The sequence below is a fragment of the Myotis brandtii genome, unplaced genomic scaffold, assembly GCF_000412655.1.
Source record: "Myotis brandtii unplaced genomic scaffold, ASM41265v1 scaffold923, whole genome shotgun sequence".
Classification (NCBI taxonomy): Eukaryota; Metazoa; Chordata; class Mammalia; order Chiroptera; family Vespertilionidae; genus Myotis; species Myotis brandtii.
In genome coordinates, this window is record NW_005371804.1 from 2,281,446 (window position 1) to 2,294,978 (window position 13,533).

Genomic DNA, 13,533 nt, shown 5'->3' on the forward strand with positions numbered 1-13,533 from the left:
TCAACTGGTGTTTTGTTTTAGAACCTAAATTTAAAATAGGGTTTCAACTCTGGCTGGTGTGGCTCAGTTGGTTGAGCGTCATCCTATGCACCAAAAGGTCACCAGTTTGATGCCAGGTCAGAGTACATGCCCAGATTGTGGGTTCAATACCCCATCAAGTGGGTATAGGAGGCAACTCACATCCAGGTATCTCTCTTGTTCCCTCTCCCTTCCTCTCTCTAAAATCAATCAACAGCCCAGCTGGTGTAGCTCAATGGTTGAGGGTTGACCCATGAGCCAGGAGGTCATGGTCAGATTCCTGGTCAGGGCACATGCCTGGGTTGCAGGCTTGATACCCAGTAGGAGGTGTGCAGATGGCTGATTAATGATTCTCTCTCTTTGATATTTCTATTCCTCTCTGAAATCAATAAAAACATTAAAAACAAGAAAAAGTATGGTTTCATTTCTACCCAAAGTGATTGATGTAGATTAATCTTCACTTCAAGGGCTGATGATGTGCAGGTCTGTAAAGGAAGAGAGATTTAAAGTGGAGTTTCCACAAGAAAAAAGTTACAAGAATACTGTTATCACTACAAATTTTATTCAGAAACCCATCTTTGTTTTTTTAAATTGTTTTTTAAAAAAATTCCCATTATGAACTGGTTTGGTCAATCAACTACAACACTTTCTAGCAGACATACGATAAAAATGGCCTGGCTCAGAATCGCCCAGATCTCTCACGATCTCTTGACCGCCTCCTGTCACGCTCCCGTCCCCCACCGCCTCCGCCACCACCTCCGCCACCGCCACGACCACGGTCTCTAGACCGAGAGCGACGCTCCCGGGACCGGGACCTCGATCGATGCCTGAAACAAAGGAAAAGAAACAAAACCTTGGCATCAAAATGAAAAAAATGCAACATAAAACCACAGCGACTAACACTTTCAAGTACTGTATCCCACAGAATCGAAGATGTTAATAAAAAAGAAAAATGCTGTCAATTTAACTGCAAGCTGCAACTATAATATGAGCCCTAATTTCAGATAATAACGTGTCTGGGGGAAAAGGGCATCTCAGAATTGAGAGGTATGGTGGCATTAAGCTGATTTCTGGATGGGGAGGGCAGGGTTCTTTCTCTTCTATGTTTGTTTTTGTTGATAATAGGACAGAATCACAATGTCAGCATTTCCTATCGTATGTTAGGAGAAAATCCCTCTGGGGTCAGAACTCAATCTTCATAGGAAAAGTGACTCATTATACCCTCTGACATCGGGGTTCTCTCTGTTTTATGACATGACTGCTTGCATTTAAATACCAGGACCAGACAGATACGACTGCTAGATTCTGCCAGTGGTCCACAGGGGAATGCCAAGAAACCTACCAAACCCACCAAAACCAAGGTATCCCAATGGAGACATGCAGTATGTGAAGGAAGTGATGACTTTCGACGAAAGAATAGAACACTGCACACAGGAACTCATTTTCATCGATCCCACTAGCCATTTCCTTGGTTAGCTGCTGAGGTTTGATCTCTCCTTAAGCAGTAAAATATGCGCACAGAATATTTTTCAAAGAGCACATTTTAATATAGAGTACATTTTTGTAATTTAAAATATGTACTACATGCCCGGTTGGTGTGGTTCAGTGGTTGAGCAACAACCTATGAACCAGGAGATCACAGTTTGATTCCCAGCCAGGGCATATGCCTGGGCTGCGGGCTCGATCACCAGTGTGGGGCGTGCAGGAGGCAGCCAATGATTCTCTATCAGTGATGTTTCTATCTCTCCCTCTCTCTTACCCTCTGAAATCAATAAAAATATATTTTAAAAAATTGTTCTACATTCTAAGCAGTGCCATTTATTTATTTATCCATCCATCCTCACCTAAGGATATTTTTTTCATTGATTTTTAGAGTAGAAGGGAGAGGGAGAGACAGAGCGAAGCACCAATGTGAGAAACATCGACTGGTTGCCTCCTGCATGCCCCTGACCAGGGCTGGGAACCTGCAACTAAGGTACTTGCCCTTGACCAGAATTGAACCCAGGACCCTTTGGACCATAAGCCAACACTCTATCCACTGAGCCAAATCAGCTGGGGCCTAAGCAGTTCCATTTTAAACAGAGATGACATTCAGGCCAAACTTTACTTAAAAACTAATAAGTAAAAATAATATATATATTTGGGACCGCCCCCCCCCCACATACACGCAAAGGAAGTGACATAATGGACACACTGAAACACTCACTTCTTGCGCCGGCGCCCATACAGCTCCCGCCGCAGCTCTCTGGAAATGGGCTTCAGATGCATCAAGTTGCAGAAGCCGCCTCGTGTACACTCTCTGGAGGGGAGAGCCAGATGAACATCACACCGCATAACCACGCCCTTCCTCTACCTCCCTAGCGGGCAGGCTGTCCATACCTACCCCATTTCATATTGGCGGCAACAGGCTTCCCGGAAGTCGGTCACGGGGGAAAGCTCAGCGTGGATGGGCTGCCCGTTGAACCAGCGGTTGTTCAAATCAATCACAGCTTTCTCCGCATCTTCTTCACGGCGAAACTGAAAAGACAACAAAAATGCTTGCCGCCACACTTTAATAACACATTTTCAATCATTGATCCAAATACATGCTGTGCGCTTATGCAGATAAAGCAATTAAGGTGGAATAACGTAGTGCAATTAAAATCAGACAACCCTCAATTTACAATTAGACTATTTAACCTTGTGATGGTCCAAAATCATGCCAAATACGTTATCTTGATTTTCCAATTCAATTGGTTAAAAGAGCAAATGTAATGATTTGTGTAGGCAATAAACATCATTAAAAAAAAAAAAAAAAAAAGGCCTGGCCTGTGTGGCTCAGTGGTTGAGCATTGACCCATGAACCAAGAGGTCACCAGTTCTGTTCGATACCCAGTCAGGACACATGCCCAGGTTTTGGGCTCAATCCCTAGTGGGGGGCGTGGTGTGCAGAGGGCAGCCAATTGATGTTTCTCTCTGTCCCTCTCTAAAATCAATAATAAAAAAAAGAAACCATATAAACCGACTTCTCCCCAGTTCAAACAGCCTCTAACCAACAGGTATGAAGGTGCCCGACCTGAAAGGATGATGCAGGACCCTGGCAGTCTGCCCTCCTCCCTACAACCACAGGCCGGCTCCAGCACGTGCACAAGTTCAACAGCAAGAAGCATTCGGGCAAGGTTAAAAGCTAAAACAATAAGGTGAGCATTCCTTATCCTTCCCCCAAACTCCCACCTGTCACCTTCCACGTACCTTCACATACACGTTTCCAACGAGGTGATCTCCAAGGTTATCACAGACATTCATCTCCTCCACCTCACCGTACTTCTCCTCCATTTCTGTGAAAACCTCCTGGAAGAAAAACGGTGGTTTAAGGATCATGATCGCGTTAAAGATAAAAGAAGAATTGAACACAATGAATCTTTTAGTATTTTTATTAATAGAGACAGATTTTAATTCCCCCAAACAGATAAAGGTGAATAGGTCTATCAGTCTCAAATAGTCAATCTCACCTCAAAAAACTCATCATAGTGTTCCTGCATCTCGACATCGCTCACAGCACCTGCAAACAACAGAAATCTTGCCGGTTAGCGCAGGGGCTGTGGCCAATTAAAACTTGTGCTTAAATCAACCTGCTACAGTGACACACATTAGATTATCTAAAGAGAGAACCCGACAGAAGTACGTTCTACTGGAGCACTGACGAGACTGCATCACAAGGTCAAGTGTTAAAATCTTAAAGTGTGGGGAGACTTTTAAATGCCCTATGACAGTCTCCATTCTGGCTATTAAAACCACACAAGTTTTAATCAGCATCAAAGGGTCACATTTTCACAAAGTATCTTAAGGAAAAGGTTGCTCAAAAAAATTTTTAATGCAAAAATTTAAAAAAGAGGCCAATTAATGCTCCTCCCCCCACCCCTCCAATTAGGTTACAATGAAAGCTGAATCAGGATGAGTGATTAAAAGCTTATGCTCCTGACTCGTTTCTTTCAGTGGTTATCAGCCACACAGATGCTATAAAATTATTTCTGATGCGATTAAAACCCAAATGACCATAAATACTCAGTAGGACAGTTACCAAGTTCCATTACAGTATTTTGAATGCCCCTTGAGTAAATGGAAAATTACAATACTTTGTTGAAGAAAGCATTCTTATTTTCTATTTTCCTCATTTACTTTTTCATAACCTACATGCACTAAATGAAATCATGCACATTCTGTGGGTGGATTTTACACATTTCCATTCTATCTCCATTATCACCTCTTTAATCAATTTTTAAAGTTCTCCTAACCTAAATCTGAGAAGTCACCGAGCTGGTGTGTCAATAAACTGATATTCCAAACAGTTGGCCCAGGGAGCCCAGGACGCCGAGAGGCTGTTAGGCTGGGCCAGGCTCCTGGACAAATGGCCTCCCCTGGGAACCCACTGAGGGACCTGAGCTGTGGCACAGGGCTCTCTACCCAGACTGCTGTCTCTGAGCCGGTTCCTACATGACCTGAAAACCTTTTTATCTTATGGTAAGAACTTTAATCTTTCGATTCTGAAAGTGATTTAAGTTTACTGTCTAACACTTAGCCTCCCTGCATTTGGGTGGTTTTGAGTTTATGGAATCCAGCTCAGTTCAGAACCCACACTTACTGAGCACAGGCAACTACTACTCCTCTTGATGGCCCATCCCAGTGGGAAGCAATCAGGAACACACCTCCTCCCTGAGGAGAGACAGGTTCCAAACGGAGGAGCCGTTCCAAAGGGCAGGCAGTGCTTAAACTCACTCCTTCCCCACATCAAGAAAAGCAAGAACAGAGGGAAAGCCTCTACACCCTCAGCTTGAGGAGCAATGACAATTCAGTCGGGTGGCGGCTCTAGTACCAGCTGATCATGACCGTCCTATTCTGTTCTTTATAACATGGAGTATTATATTTCCGTAACTTCTAGGAAACTATTTAAAAATGCTTGAATGTGGGCATATTTTATCTTTTATAAATTTTTGAGTCAATCAAAATGACTTGAAAGGCAGAGATGAGTGATTAAAAACTAATAAACTAAAACATAATTTACATGACTCAATCTATTTTAAGTAATACAATCTGAAAAATACCGAATTTTTGTACAGAAACATTCTTAAACTGGGATTCACTATTAAGTGTAACCAAAGCACAGAAAACTTATTTTTCTACAGATGAATGGATATGGTCAAAAGAACCATTAGTATTAGGAAAACTGATGAACCCAGCTGACTGAAATTTACTGAAAGGGTCTGATGCCAAATATTTCAGGCTTATCAACTTAAATTGATTTTTTTTAAACTGCAGAATCAGAATCTCATTTAATTTATACAATCTGGACCCCAGAACTGGAATATTTGATATAGCTAAACTTTTATTTTGTAGCATATGCAGAACAAGAGCCCTGTGAATCACAAATAAAGACACCAAGAAAACTAACACAACATTCTTTTGCCAATAAAGAACCCGCAGTCCCCAAGTAAACAAGTAGGGCAAAGAACTGTGAATTGTTGTTACTCCGTTATCTACTTGTCACTCATTTAATTTTAAGTTAAGTCCATATATAAACATTTCCCTCCATCTAATTGATCTTACTTCTTAAGAGAACAAAACAAAAACCAGGTATTTTAAACCATTGGCTACTAATCAATCCTGCCACCCTCAGATATGGGAAAAGACTTCTCTACTGTCAGGTCAGTATTAGCAACTCAAAACATTTAGTGTCTGGGAAGAAAAACTTGACAAGACAGCCCCACCCCGCAGACATGGGAGCTCCTGTGTGTGCAGGCATATAACTGGGAGACCTCCAGTGTGGGACAAGGAAGCCTGGGTGGTGGCTGCTGGGACCATCCCACCCAGTGCAGGCCACCCATAAACTGACGGCTCTGGGACAAGGCTGCACTGGAGTTAGGTCTGTGCTACCAGGTTACCTTTGCTAGCGTCTTCTATTAATGTTCACAGCTTTCAAACAAACTGTGGCTTGGACCCCTTGATTTTAATAGGAGGCCAGGATGTTCGTTTCAATTTACCCCCAGGTGACTACACTGATCTACAGCTCAACAATTCTAAAAATCTGCTTTAGTTTTTTGAATTTTCCAATGATTCTAATATATATCCTGTTCTTGACAACGTTCAAAACTTAAACTAATGTCTACCAAAAGAAGAAATCAGTAATGTCTACTGAGTGCCCAGTTTAGATCTATTTCCCCACCAAGTACCCCACATTTTCCAAATGCAGTGAACTACCTCCTGAAGTTGGAGATACCTACATAAAGTATTCCGGTTAAAGACTGAGTGAGCACAGGGCTGATGCTGAGGAAACTTAGGGGTCACTGCAACTTGGGACCCTTGCTTTGGAAACATTCCCAGAACAATGCTCTCAGAGCATGAGCTCCAAAATAGAGTTTAAGGGGGAAATGTCTAATAAGAAATAAAAATCTGAAAAGTAATTTCAGAACAATTTTTTTAGGTGAGAGAAACTTTCAAATACTGTTGCTCTCAGAGGGACGAACACAACTCCACACTTAACTCCACGGAAATTCTCCCCTGGGATGAGAGCCAAGGTAAAGGAGAGAGCGGCAGCTCCAAGCTATTGTAAAGGGTGCCCTTCACAGTCATCTTTTTGCGTTTTAAGTAAGTGGGCAGCAGTTCAAATCTCTGACAGAGGTTTCCATGGGGTCAGGGTCAGTGGGACAAAAGCTCTTGACTCTTCTAGTGGAAGCGGCAGACCAGGTGGAGTGGACGCTGAGCTCTGACACGTAAGCCCAGGGAACCAGGGAAGGAACTTGTATGAACTTACAGCGCAAACCGTCAGCAGACTGGGAAGAGTTTTGAGGGTTACGGTAAATGTTCAAGAGGGCAATGGTCTGAAATACAAAACGCAACAACTTTATATTATGGAAAATTAAATGTAAACACTTAACCGGCTTCCTGTGGCGATCGCTTCAGTCAAGACTCAGTGCTGAAAAAAAGCAAGTTATTTCTTTCGATGGAGAGATGTTTTCGTAGCTGATGGCGGTCTCGGAGCACCCTAGCACTGCAATGCAGAGATCTCATGATATGCCAGTATTGTATTTCTGTTCACAGAGCGTAAACATTCTCCATTTCAAAGTTCCAAGCCAGGTAAGAGTGCAAATAACTCAGCAGGCTACTACCAAAACATTCTTAGAAAAACTTTCAATGGACAACTGGGAAAGAAAAAGTGCCCATATGAACCAATGACACAATTACTGTATTAGAGAAATACAATAATCACATATCATGAAATCTCCATTTCCTAGAAGAAAAATCATAGTTGAAATAAACCCACACTTATTGGGCAACTTACCTTATTGATCCCTAAATATTCCTAAAATTATTAGTTTTACAGAAAGAACTCAATAAATGCCCGGGTTCAGTCATTGTAAAGACCAATGATGGCTGATAATGTTAAAATGTCACATGGACAGATCCCTTCTTGTTAACAAATGTCAATCAAGGGAAGAGACCTGGTCAGCGACCTTCCCTAGGACAGCCTCCTGAACGCAGCCAAGTATCAAGTCCTTGCTGTATACGCCAAGGACTTCCACCACCTTGTCCTGTTTGCAACAGCTCTATGTCAGCAGCTCAGAAGCCAACATTATGTGTCTCAATTAAGAGTGGGCTCTTTAACACCATTGTTTTAAAAAAATTTCTCCAACTGTGGGACTTACAGTGTGAGCCGTCAGCCGTCTGTGCACTGTTTTGGGGATTACGATAGATGTTTTGAATCAAGATGGTCTGCGGGGAAAAAAAAATAAAAAGGGGAATTCTACTGGCTGCTGTGCATATATTAGACAATTGCAAAGAGACAACTTGTTTGCAAATGGCTCAACGCTTGTATGTTTGTTTCCCGCAAGTCACACAATTGTCTTCTGAAGAGTACACCCAAACCATCATATTATGAAAACAGAGTTTGAGCAGTGACTTAGGTCAAGTCAGCCAGCAACCAAGAAAAAATAATTGTTAGTTTAAGTAGTCCCACATTTTAAAAATGTTTTAATGCAAGATAAGTAACAGGACATTAGCATTTTCCTACACTTCAAGTTAGCAGACACTAAGATGTTGAAAAATTTACATTATAATCATATTCCCCATACAAAATCCTTTTAAAAAAACAAATGCATAACCCAACTGTATGCAGTCCATCCAGCTCTCTGGTCTCGTAGGAAACAGCACACCAAATGGTTTCCTAACTGTCCCGGACACCTATCAGATTTACATTTTCTTGGTGGGATCTCTGTTTACATAATACAATAGCTTAAAACATTTGCTCTTTTCCGATCCTTCTTAAGGGAATAAATCCTTTTTAGCCCTTCTGCTTTAAACTGGATCAGGCAGACTTGAAACCTTACATTGTACCGTTCTTCTTAAAATCAAGTTGTCTGAAAAAACAAACCATGTTTAAGTTAGTAGACTAATATATTACATGAATCTTAATGTCCACATCACTGTAAGAAGCGTAAAAAGAAACCCACATTGAATTATGCTAGATATTTACAAGCTGAACCAATAAAACACGATTTAGAAAAATAAATGTTCAGTTTCAACATATGTCCAAAGCAGTTTTGTAAGTGGTTTTACAGAATGAGCCAGTTCCATTTCCAGCTATGTTTAAAGGGGAGGGATTGTGTAAACACTCCCCAGTCAAAGGCCTGCTGCTGGGAAACCCACTTGCAAGAACTGCCCACAGCAGGCAGCACCCCTGTGACATGCAGCCCCTCCACCACTCAGGGCCTGAGCACTGCCCAAGACAACCTATCCCGGGCCTCGGATGTTTCCCAAAGCCAACTTCGTATTTTCAACTGGAATTACCAGAGTATGACAATAATGGAAAGCTATACTGAGCCCAATTATTCAACAGGAAAATTAATGTTAAGTTTCACTGAGGTAACCTGGCAGTGGCTGTTTAGGAAGAACTGTCATTTAAAAGGGGCAATGCAGTTCACTAAGATTAGGGGTGGTTAAGATTACCTAAAATCAACCAACCAAATCAAAATACGACACTCAAGTTAACAAATACAGCTGACCCCATCAAACCTTAATGGAATCATTGCCTTGTTTTGATCCAAAGTGCTCAAATTAACTTGACATTAACATACTGAGGTAATCAACTGTGGGGAAGCACTGGACTTGGTTGGAAAGTTTATGAGGAAAAATCCCCAAAAGATCGGGGGCCTCCAGGGAGAGATGGCCAACGGTGGCAACCCCTGCCTTGACTTTTCCAAACAAGTCCTATGCTTCCCCACAACCAATGATTCAGAAAGAAAAGAAGCCAGGTGTCTCTTGGTAGCTTAAAGAAAACTGTAACAGGGGACAATTTCTTTCTCAACCCATCACTTGGTACATCTATAAGCAGCCCTCCAAAATAAAATGCTCAGGGGATACTTAAAGTGCTTGGTTACTGCCCAATCTATGGCCACTGGCTGAGTGGCAAAATTCAATTATAAATTAAAGCACTTAAAAAAATTAGAACAGAAAATTTAAAGCAAATTCTCCAATATTCTGAAACTTGAGACATGTTCAAAGCTATTAAGATAGATTTTTATTATACTAACCACTTGGTAATCAGGAATGATGGGGGGAGGGAAGCCATCACACCCCCCTTCTAAAAGCAAGTTAAATTGTGGGGTGTTCTATGGGCTTAAATTAGAAAATACTAATGTCTCTCTTATACCAATTGAACAGAAAGATGTGAGCTCAAAGTAGAGTCTAGCAGTTTCCAGAGGTAGATACAATAGTTACCCAATAGTAATAAAATCAAAAAATAGAAGTTGCATGTTCAGACTTCATGGGCGGTCAGAAGGAGATCAACAAATTTTTCAAATTCCCAACATTCTGGTAAACATGGGCATAAGTTTCTGTTAGTATTAGAGGTGCATTCATTCTCCCTTTAATACATCAGTGATCACTTACAGGGTACAAAGTCTTGCCTTTTCTTCGGTTAACCAAAAATATCAAAAATCTAAATTTTTAAAATTAAACCAAATCATAGCCAACCTAAACCCAAGATAACAGGCATCTCTCAATTAACTGAATAAAACTGGCCACAAAACACTGAACTGAATGCCCATCTTCTAGTGTTAAGTTTCATTTTTAATGTTTCTATGTCATGATGCAACTTGCTATTGCCTTGACTAAGGGTCTAAGAAAGGGAACACACCAGGCCTGGAGAACCGAGGGCATGGCAGTCACCCCAGCCTCTCCTGTAAGGTGGCTGCCTAGGGAGAGCAAAGAACAGAAAGCCTGCTTTGCATCTCCCATGCCTGGAAGAGGCTCAGTCAATGTTGGCAAGGCTGCAGGGAGGGTGGTAGGGCAAGGGCCTGTCCTAGCCCACATGCACATAACTAAAACCTTCTTTTAAACAGGTTTCTCTAGTGATAAAAACAGGGGATGATGCTCTTAGACCTTCCACTGGGGTGACTCACCTGCCTCATCCATTGAAACAAACGAACATGCTCACTTATGAACATAAATAGAAAATAAAACAACTAGAGAAATAAAGGTCCCCTTTATACATGGAAATTATTAACTGGCTCTGTAAAGTACAAGTTTTGATAATTTACGTGAAAACAGAAAAAAAAAAAGAAAAAATAAACAAACCTGGCTAAAGGTTGGTTTATTGTGCAACCGAGAGCATCTGTCTCCATGACGACATGCTCCAATTTTGAAATAAAATGAACAGTTGACTCTGTAATGAAAAATAAGAGCAGATTATTTTGCTGGGAAGACATCAAACAGATGGAACTACGTCATCAACATGAGACATGCTATCAAATGACTTCCCCAAAATATAGGCACATTATTTTTGATTGGTAGCAGGGCCCCCTCCCCCTTCCTGGCAATATTTTAGGACTAGTTTCAATCTGCTCCTCTGTAAACTCCTTCAATGAAGAACACTTAGACCCAATTCCTCCTTATTCAAATCCCCTCCACTTTCAACCTGTTTTCATGTAAATGAAATATTAGTCTAAAACTAAATTTAACTTAAAATGTATCTGGTTCTTTAGTTTTCCACAATGAAATGACTTCGCTTGAGGACACCAACACAGTGTAATGAGGTGAAGGTCCAGATCTGCTCCTAGCTGCCTGGTCTTGGGCAAATCACCCCACCTTTCAGGGTTTCATTTGAAAAAATGAGGAAAATGCCAACCTGGCACTGTTCCAAGCATCAGCTGTAAAGTAGGTGTGCGCCATACACAACGCTCATTTAAATGCAATCATTATTTAAATAAACCAGCCAAGCCGGCTGGTGTGGCTCAGTGGTTGAGCATTGACCTATGAACCAGAAGGTCATGGTTCGATTCCCAGTCAAGGTACATACCCGGGTTTAAGGCTCCGTCCCTAGTAGGGGGAATGCAGGAGGCAGCTGACCAATGATGTTTCTAACTCTCTCTCCCTTTCTGAAATCAATAAAAATATATTAAAAAAACAGCCACACACAAAAAAAGAAAACAAAGTCCAGGGTCTCTCACCCATGATACCAGACCAACAGGAATTTTCCAAAAACAGGTCTGAAGTAAATAATTCTTCTGGTTTCCATATACTGAAAACAAGCTATTGGGGAACTCAACCTGTACTTCTGTCTCTATGGCAAAGCTCTCCCTTAAAATTAATCAAATATTGGATGACCCAGATCAAATTAAAACTAGCAATCCAGCCAGCAGCATGATAGCAATGCCAGGTGGCTTAGCAGATCTGTGATGAACTATGAAATCTTAGTAGACGAGTCCCATTCAAATTCTCACTTGCTCGGCTGGTGTGGTTCAGTGGTTGAGCATCCACCCATGAACCCAGAGGTCTCCGGTTCCAGTGCCAGTCAGGGCACATGACTGGGTTTCGGGCTCGATCCCCAGTAGGGGGTGTGTAGGAGGCAGCCAATCAATGATTCTCTCTCATCGATGTTTCTATCTCTCCCTCCCTTCCTCTCTCTAAAATCAATAAAAGCACATTTTTTTAAAAGTGCCATATATTTAGACAGCCAATCAAGAGTTAAGATAAAAGGACCTCAATGAAATCTGATAGACTATGAAACTGATTAGCCACGGATTTACTATTAGGTAGCAATCAACTTGGAAAAGTGTGAACTTACCAGGGGAGGAAAATGATTACATTACTATACATATTTGCAAACTTAAGTCTTACTTTAGATTTTCTAACTTGAATATATAACATTTTATCTTCAGAAAGTCACCTGAAAATGAAGAGCTTATTTTTAAGTAAATCTCAGAATGGGCAAAACCCCTGCCTGAACAATTACTACCCAACCATTCCATAATTAATCCTTGTCCCTTAACTTCCAGAGATGGCTTTCATTTGATGATACCGAGTTAAAACAAAACCTCCCAAGTCTCTCTGAAATGAGAATATGACTAATATAAATAATTAAATTTCTTGAATTAAAGCCATGGCTTTTACAAAACAGCTTGGATAGGTGGTTATTGGAATAAACCCCTAAAGTAAGTTTTGAAGAGTAACAGTGAAGACACCAAATGATAGAAAAAAAATTGCCTGACACAGAAGTCATGGACCACACTGATAGAAGCTAAAGAATGAAATTAATGATTCCTGTTCTTAGAATGCACTCAGAGAAGCCCCTTTTTCCAGCAGAGCTGGCCCATTCAATCAAGATCCTATTTAAAGGCAAGCCCCCCCCCCCCATGCTCTTCCTTGAGCTCAAAGCATTCAGGGTGCACCCCTCCCCCATTGCATTTAAGACATTTTGATGCATTTTACTTTAATGATCCTTTACATGCACGCACCCCTCCCTCCTTGAGAACAAGATCTAAATTTTATCCATCTTTGAGTCTCCAGAGATTGCCTTTGGGTTGACAACCAAGTGACTACGACTGTCATTTTGCCTCGCAAATTTTGGTAGGAAAAAATATAACTAATCCCACAGGAAGTTCTATCATGTGTAAAAAGACATTTTACAAGATGTATCCTGGAAAACAGAAACAATTCAAATAGTGTTTGGAAAAGTGGCATTAAAACATGTATGACAAACTTAGGGGTTGACCCTTAAAAACATACATTCACAGAAGCCTATTTAACCCTGAAAAATCCCAAATAAAGGGTACATTAATTCGAAAGGTACATTAATCCAGACATTAGTCTTTAGTTTCCAAAGAATTATCCCCTAAGTGTCTGAAGACATTTTCGTTAGTCTAAATTTCAATACGTGCAGACGTGGCAAAGTCAGAATTAAATTTTTCACTTTTAACCTAACAATTGATTAGGGAAGCATGCAACCTTAAAAACGAGGAAAAGGACCCACCTTTTCCCTTATAATATTGGAATTCAGTCTTCAAGTATTTAAAGACCTCAACAATTACGACCTTACGTTATCTGAGGATAAATAAACACGGGCGAGATGTGCACCAGAGCTTGCCCAACACCCTAGAGACTAAAGTTGGGGGGATTGTCTAACGTCGGCTTCAGCACAACTCGAGACGGCTGCCGAGGACCACGGGGATCCGGGTGCCCCACGGACCGGAACACCGCGGGCCG

At 41.2% G+C, this 13,533-nt stretch overlaps 1 protein-coding gene across 3 annotated transcripts; it reads right to left on the reverse strand.

Moving 5' to 3' along the window:
- Positions 1 to 374: 374 nt before the first annotated feature.
- Positions 375 to 10,714, reverse strand: U2AF1 (U2 small nuclear RNA auxiliary factor 1). Of its 3 annotated transcripts, none has more exons than XM_014532916.1 (8): positions 10,627 to 10,714; positions 6,806 to 6,872; positions 3,510 to 3,559; positions 3,250 to 3,348; positions 2,402 to 2,535; positions 2,225 to 2,317; positions 681 to 845; positions 375 to 503 (listed from the first exon to the last, which is right to left on the reverse strand). In XM_014532916.1, exons 3-7 carry the CDS (start codon positions 3,537 to 3,539, stop codon positions 698 to 700), a joined length of 504 nt encoding a protein of 167 aa, XP_014388402.1. In that variant the 5' UTR covers positions 3,540 to 3,559; positions 6,806 to 6,872; positions 10,627 to 10,714; the 3' UTR covers positions 375 to 503; positions 681 to 697. The 3 variants fall into 3 exon arrangements, with proteins under 3 accessions (XP_014388402.1, XP_005885788.1, XP_014388403.1); XM_005885726.2 differs by lacking the exon at positions 375 to 503 and adding an exon at positions 7,698 to 7,764 and having other exon boundaries at positions 559 to 845; XM_014532917.1 differs by lacking the exons at positions 375 to 503; positions 10,627 to 10,714 and adding exons at positions 7,698 to 7,764; positions 8,159 to 8,486 and having other exon boundaries at positions 559 to 845.
- Positions 10,715 to 13,533: the final 2,819 nt, after the last annotated feature.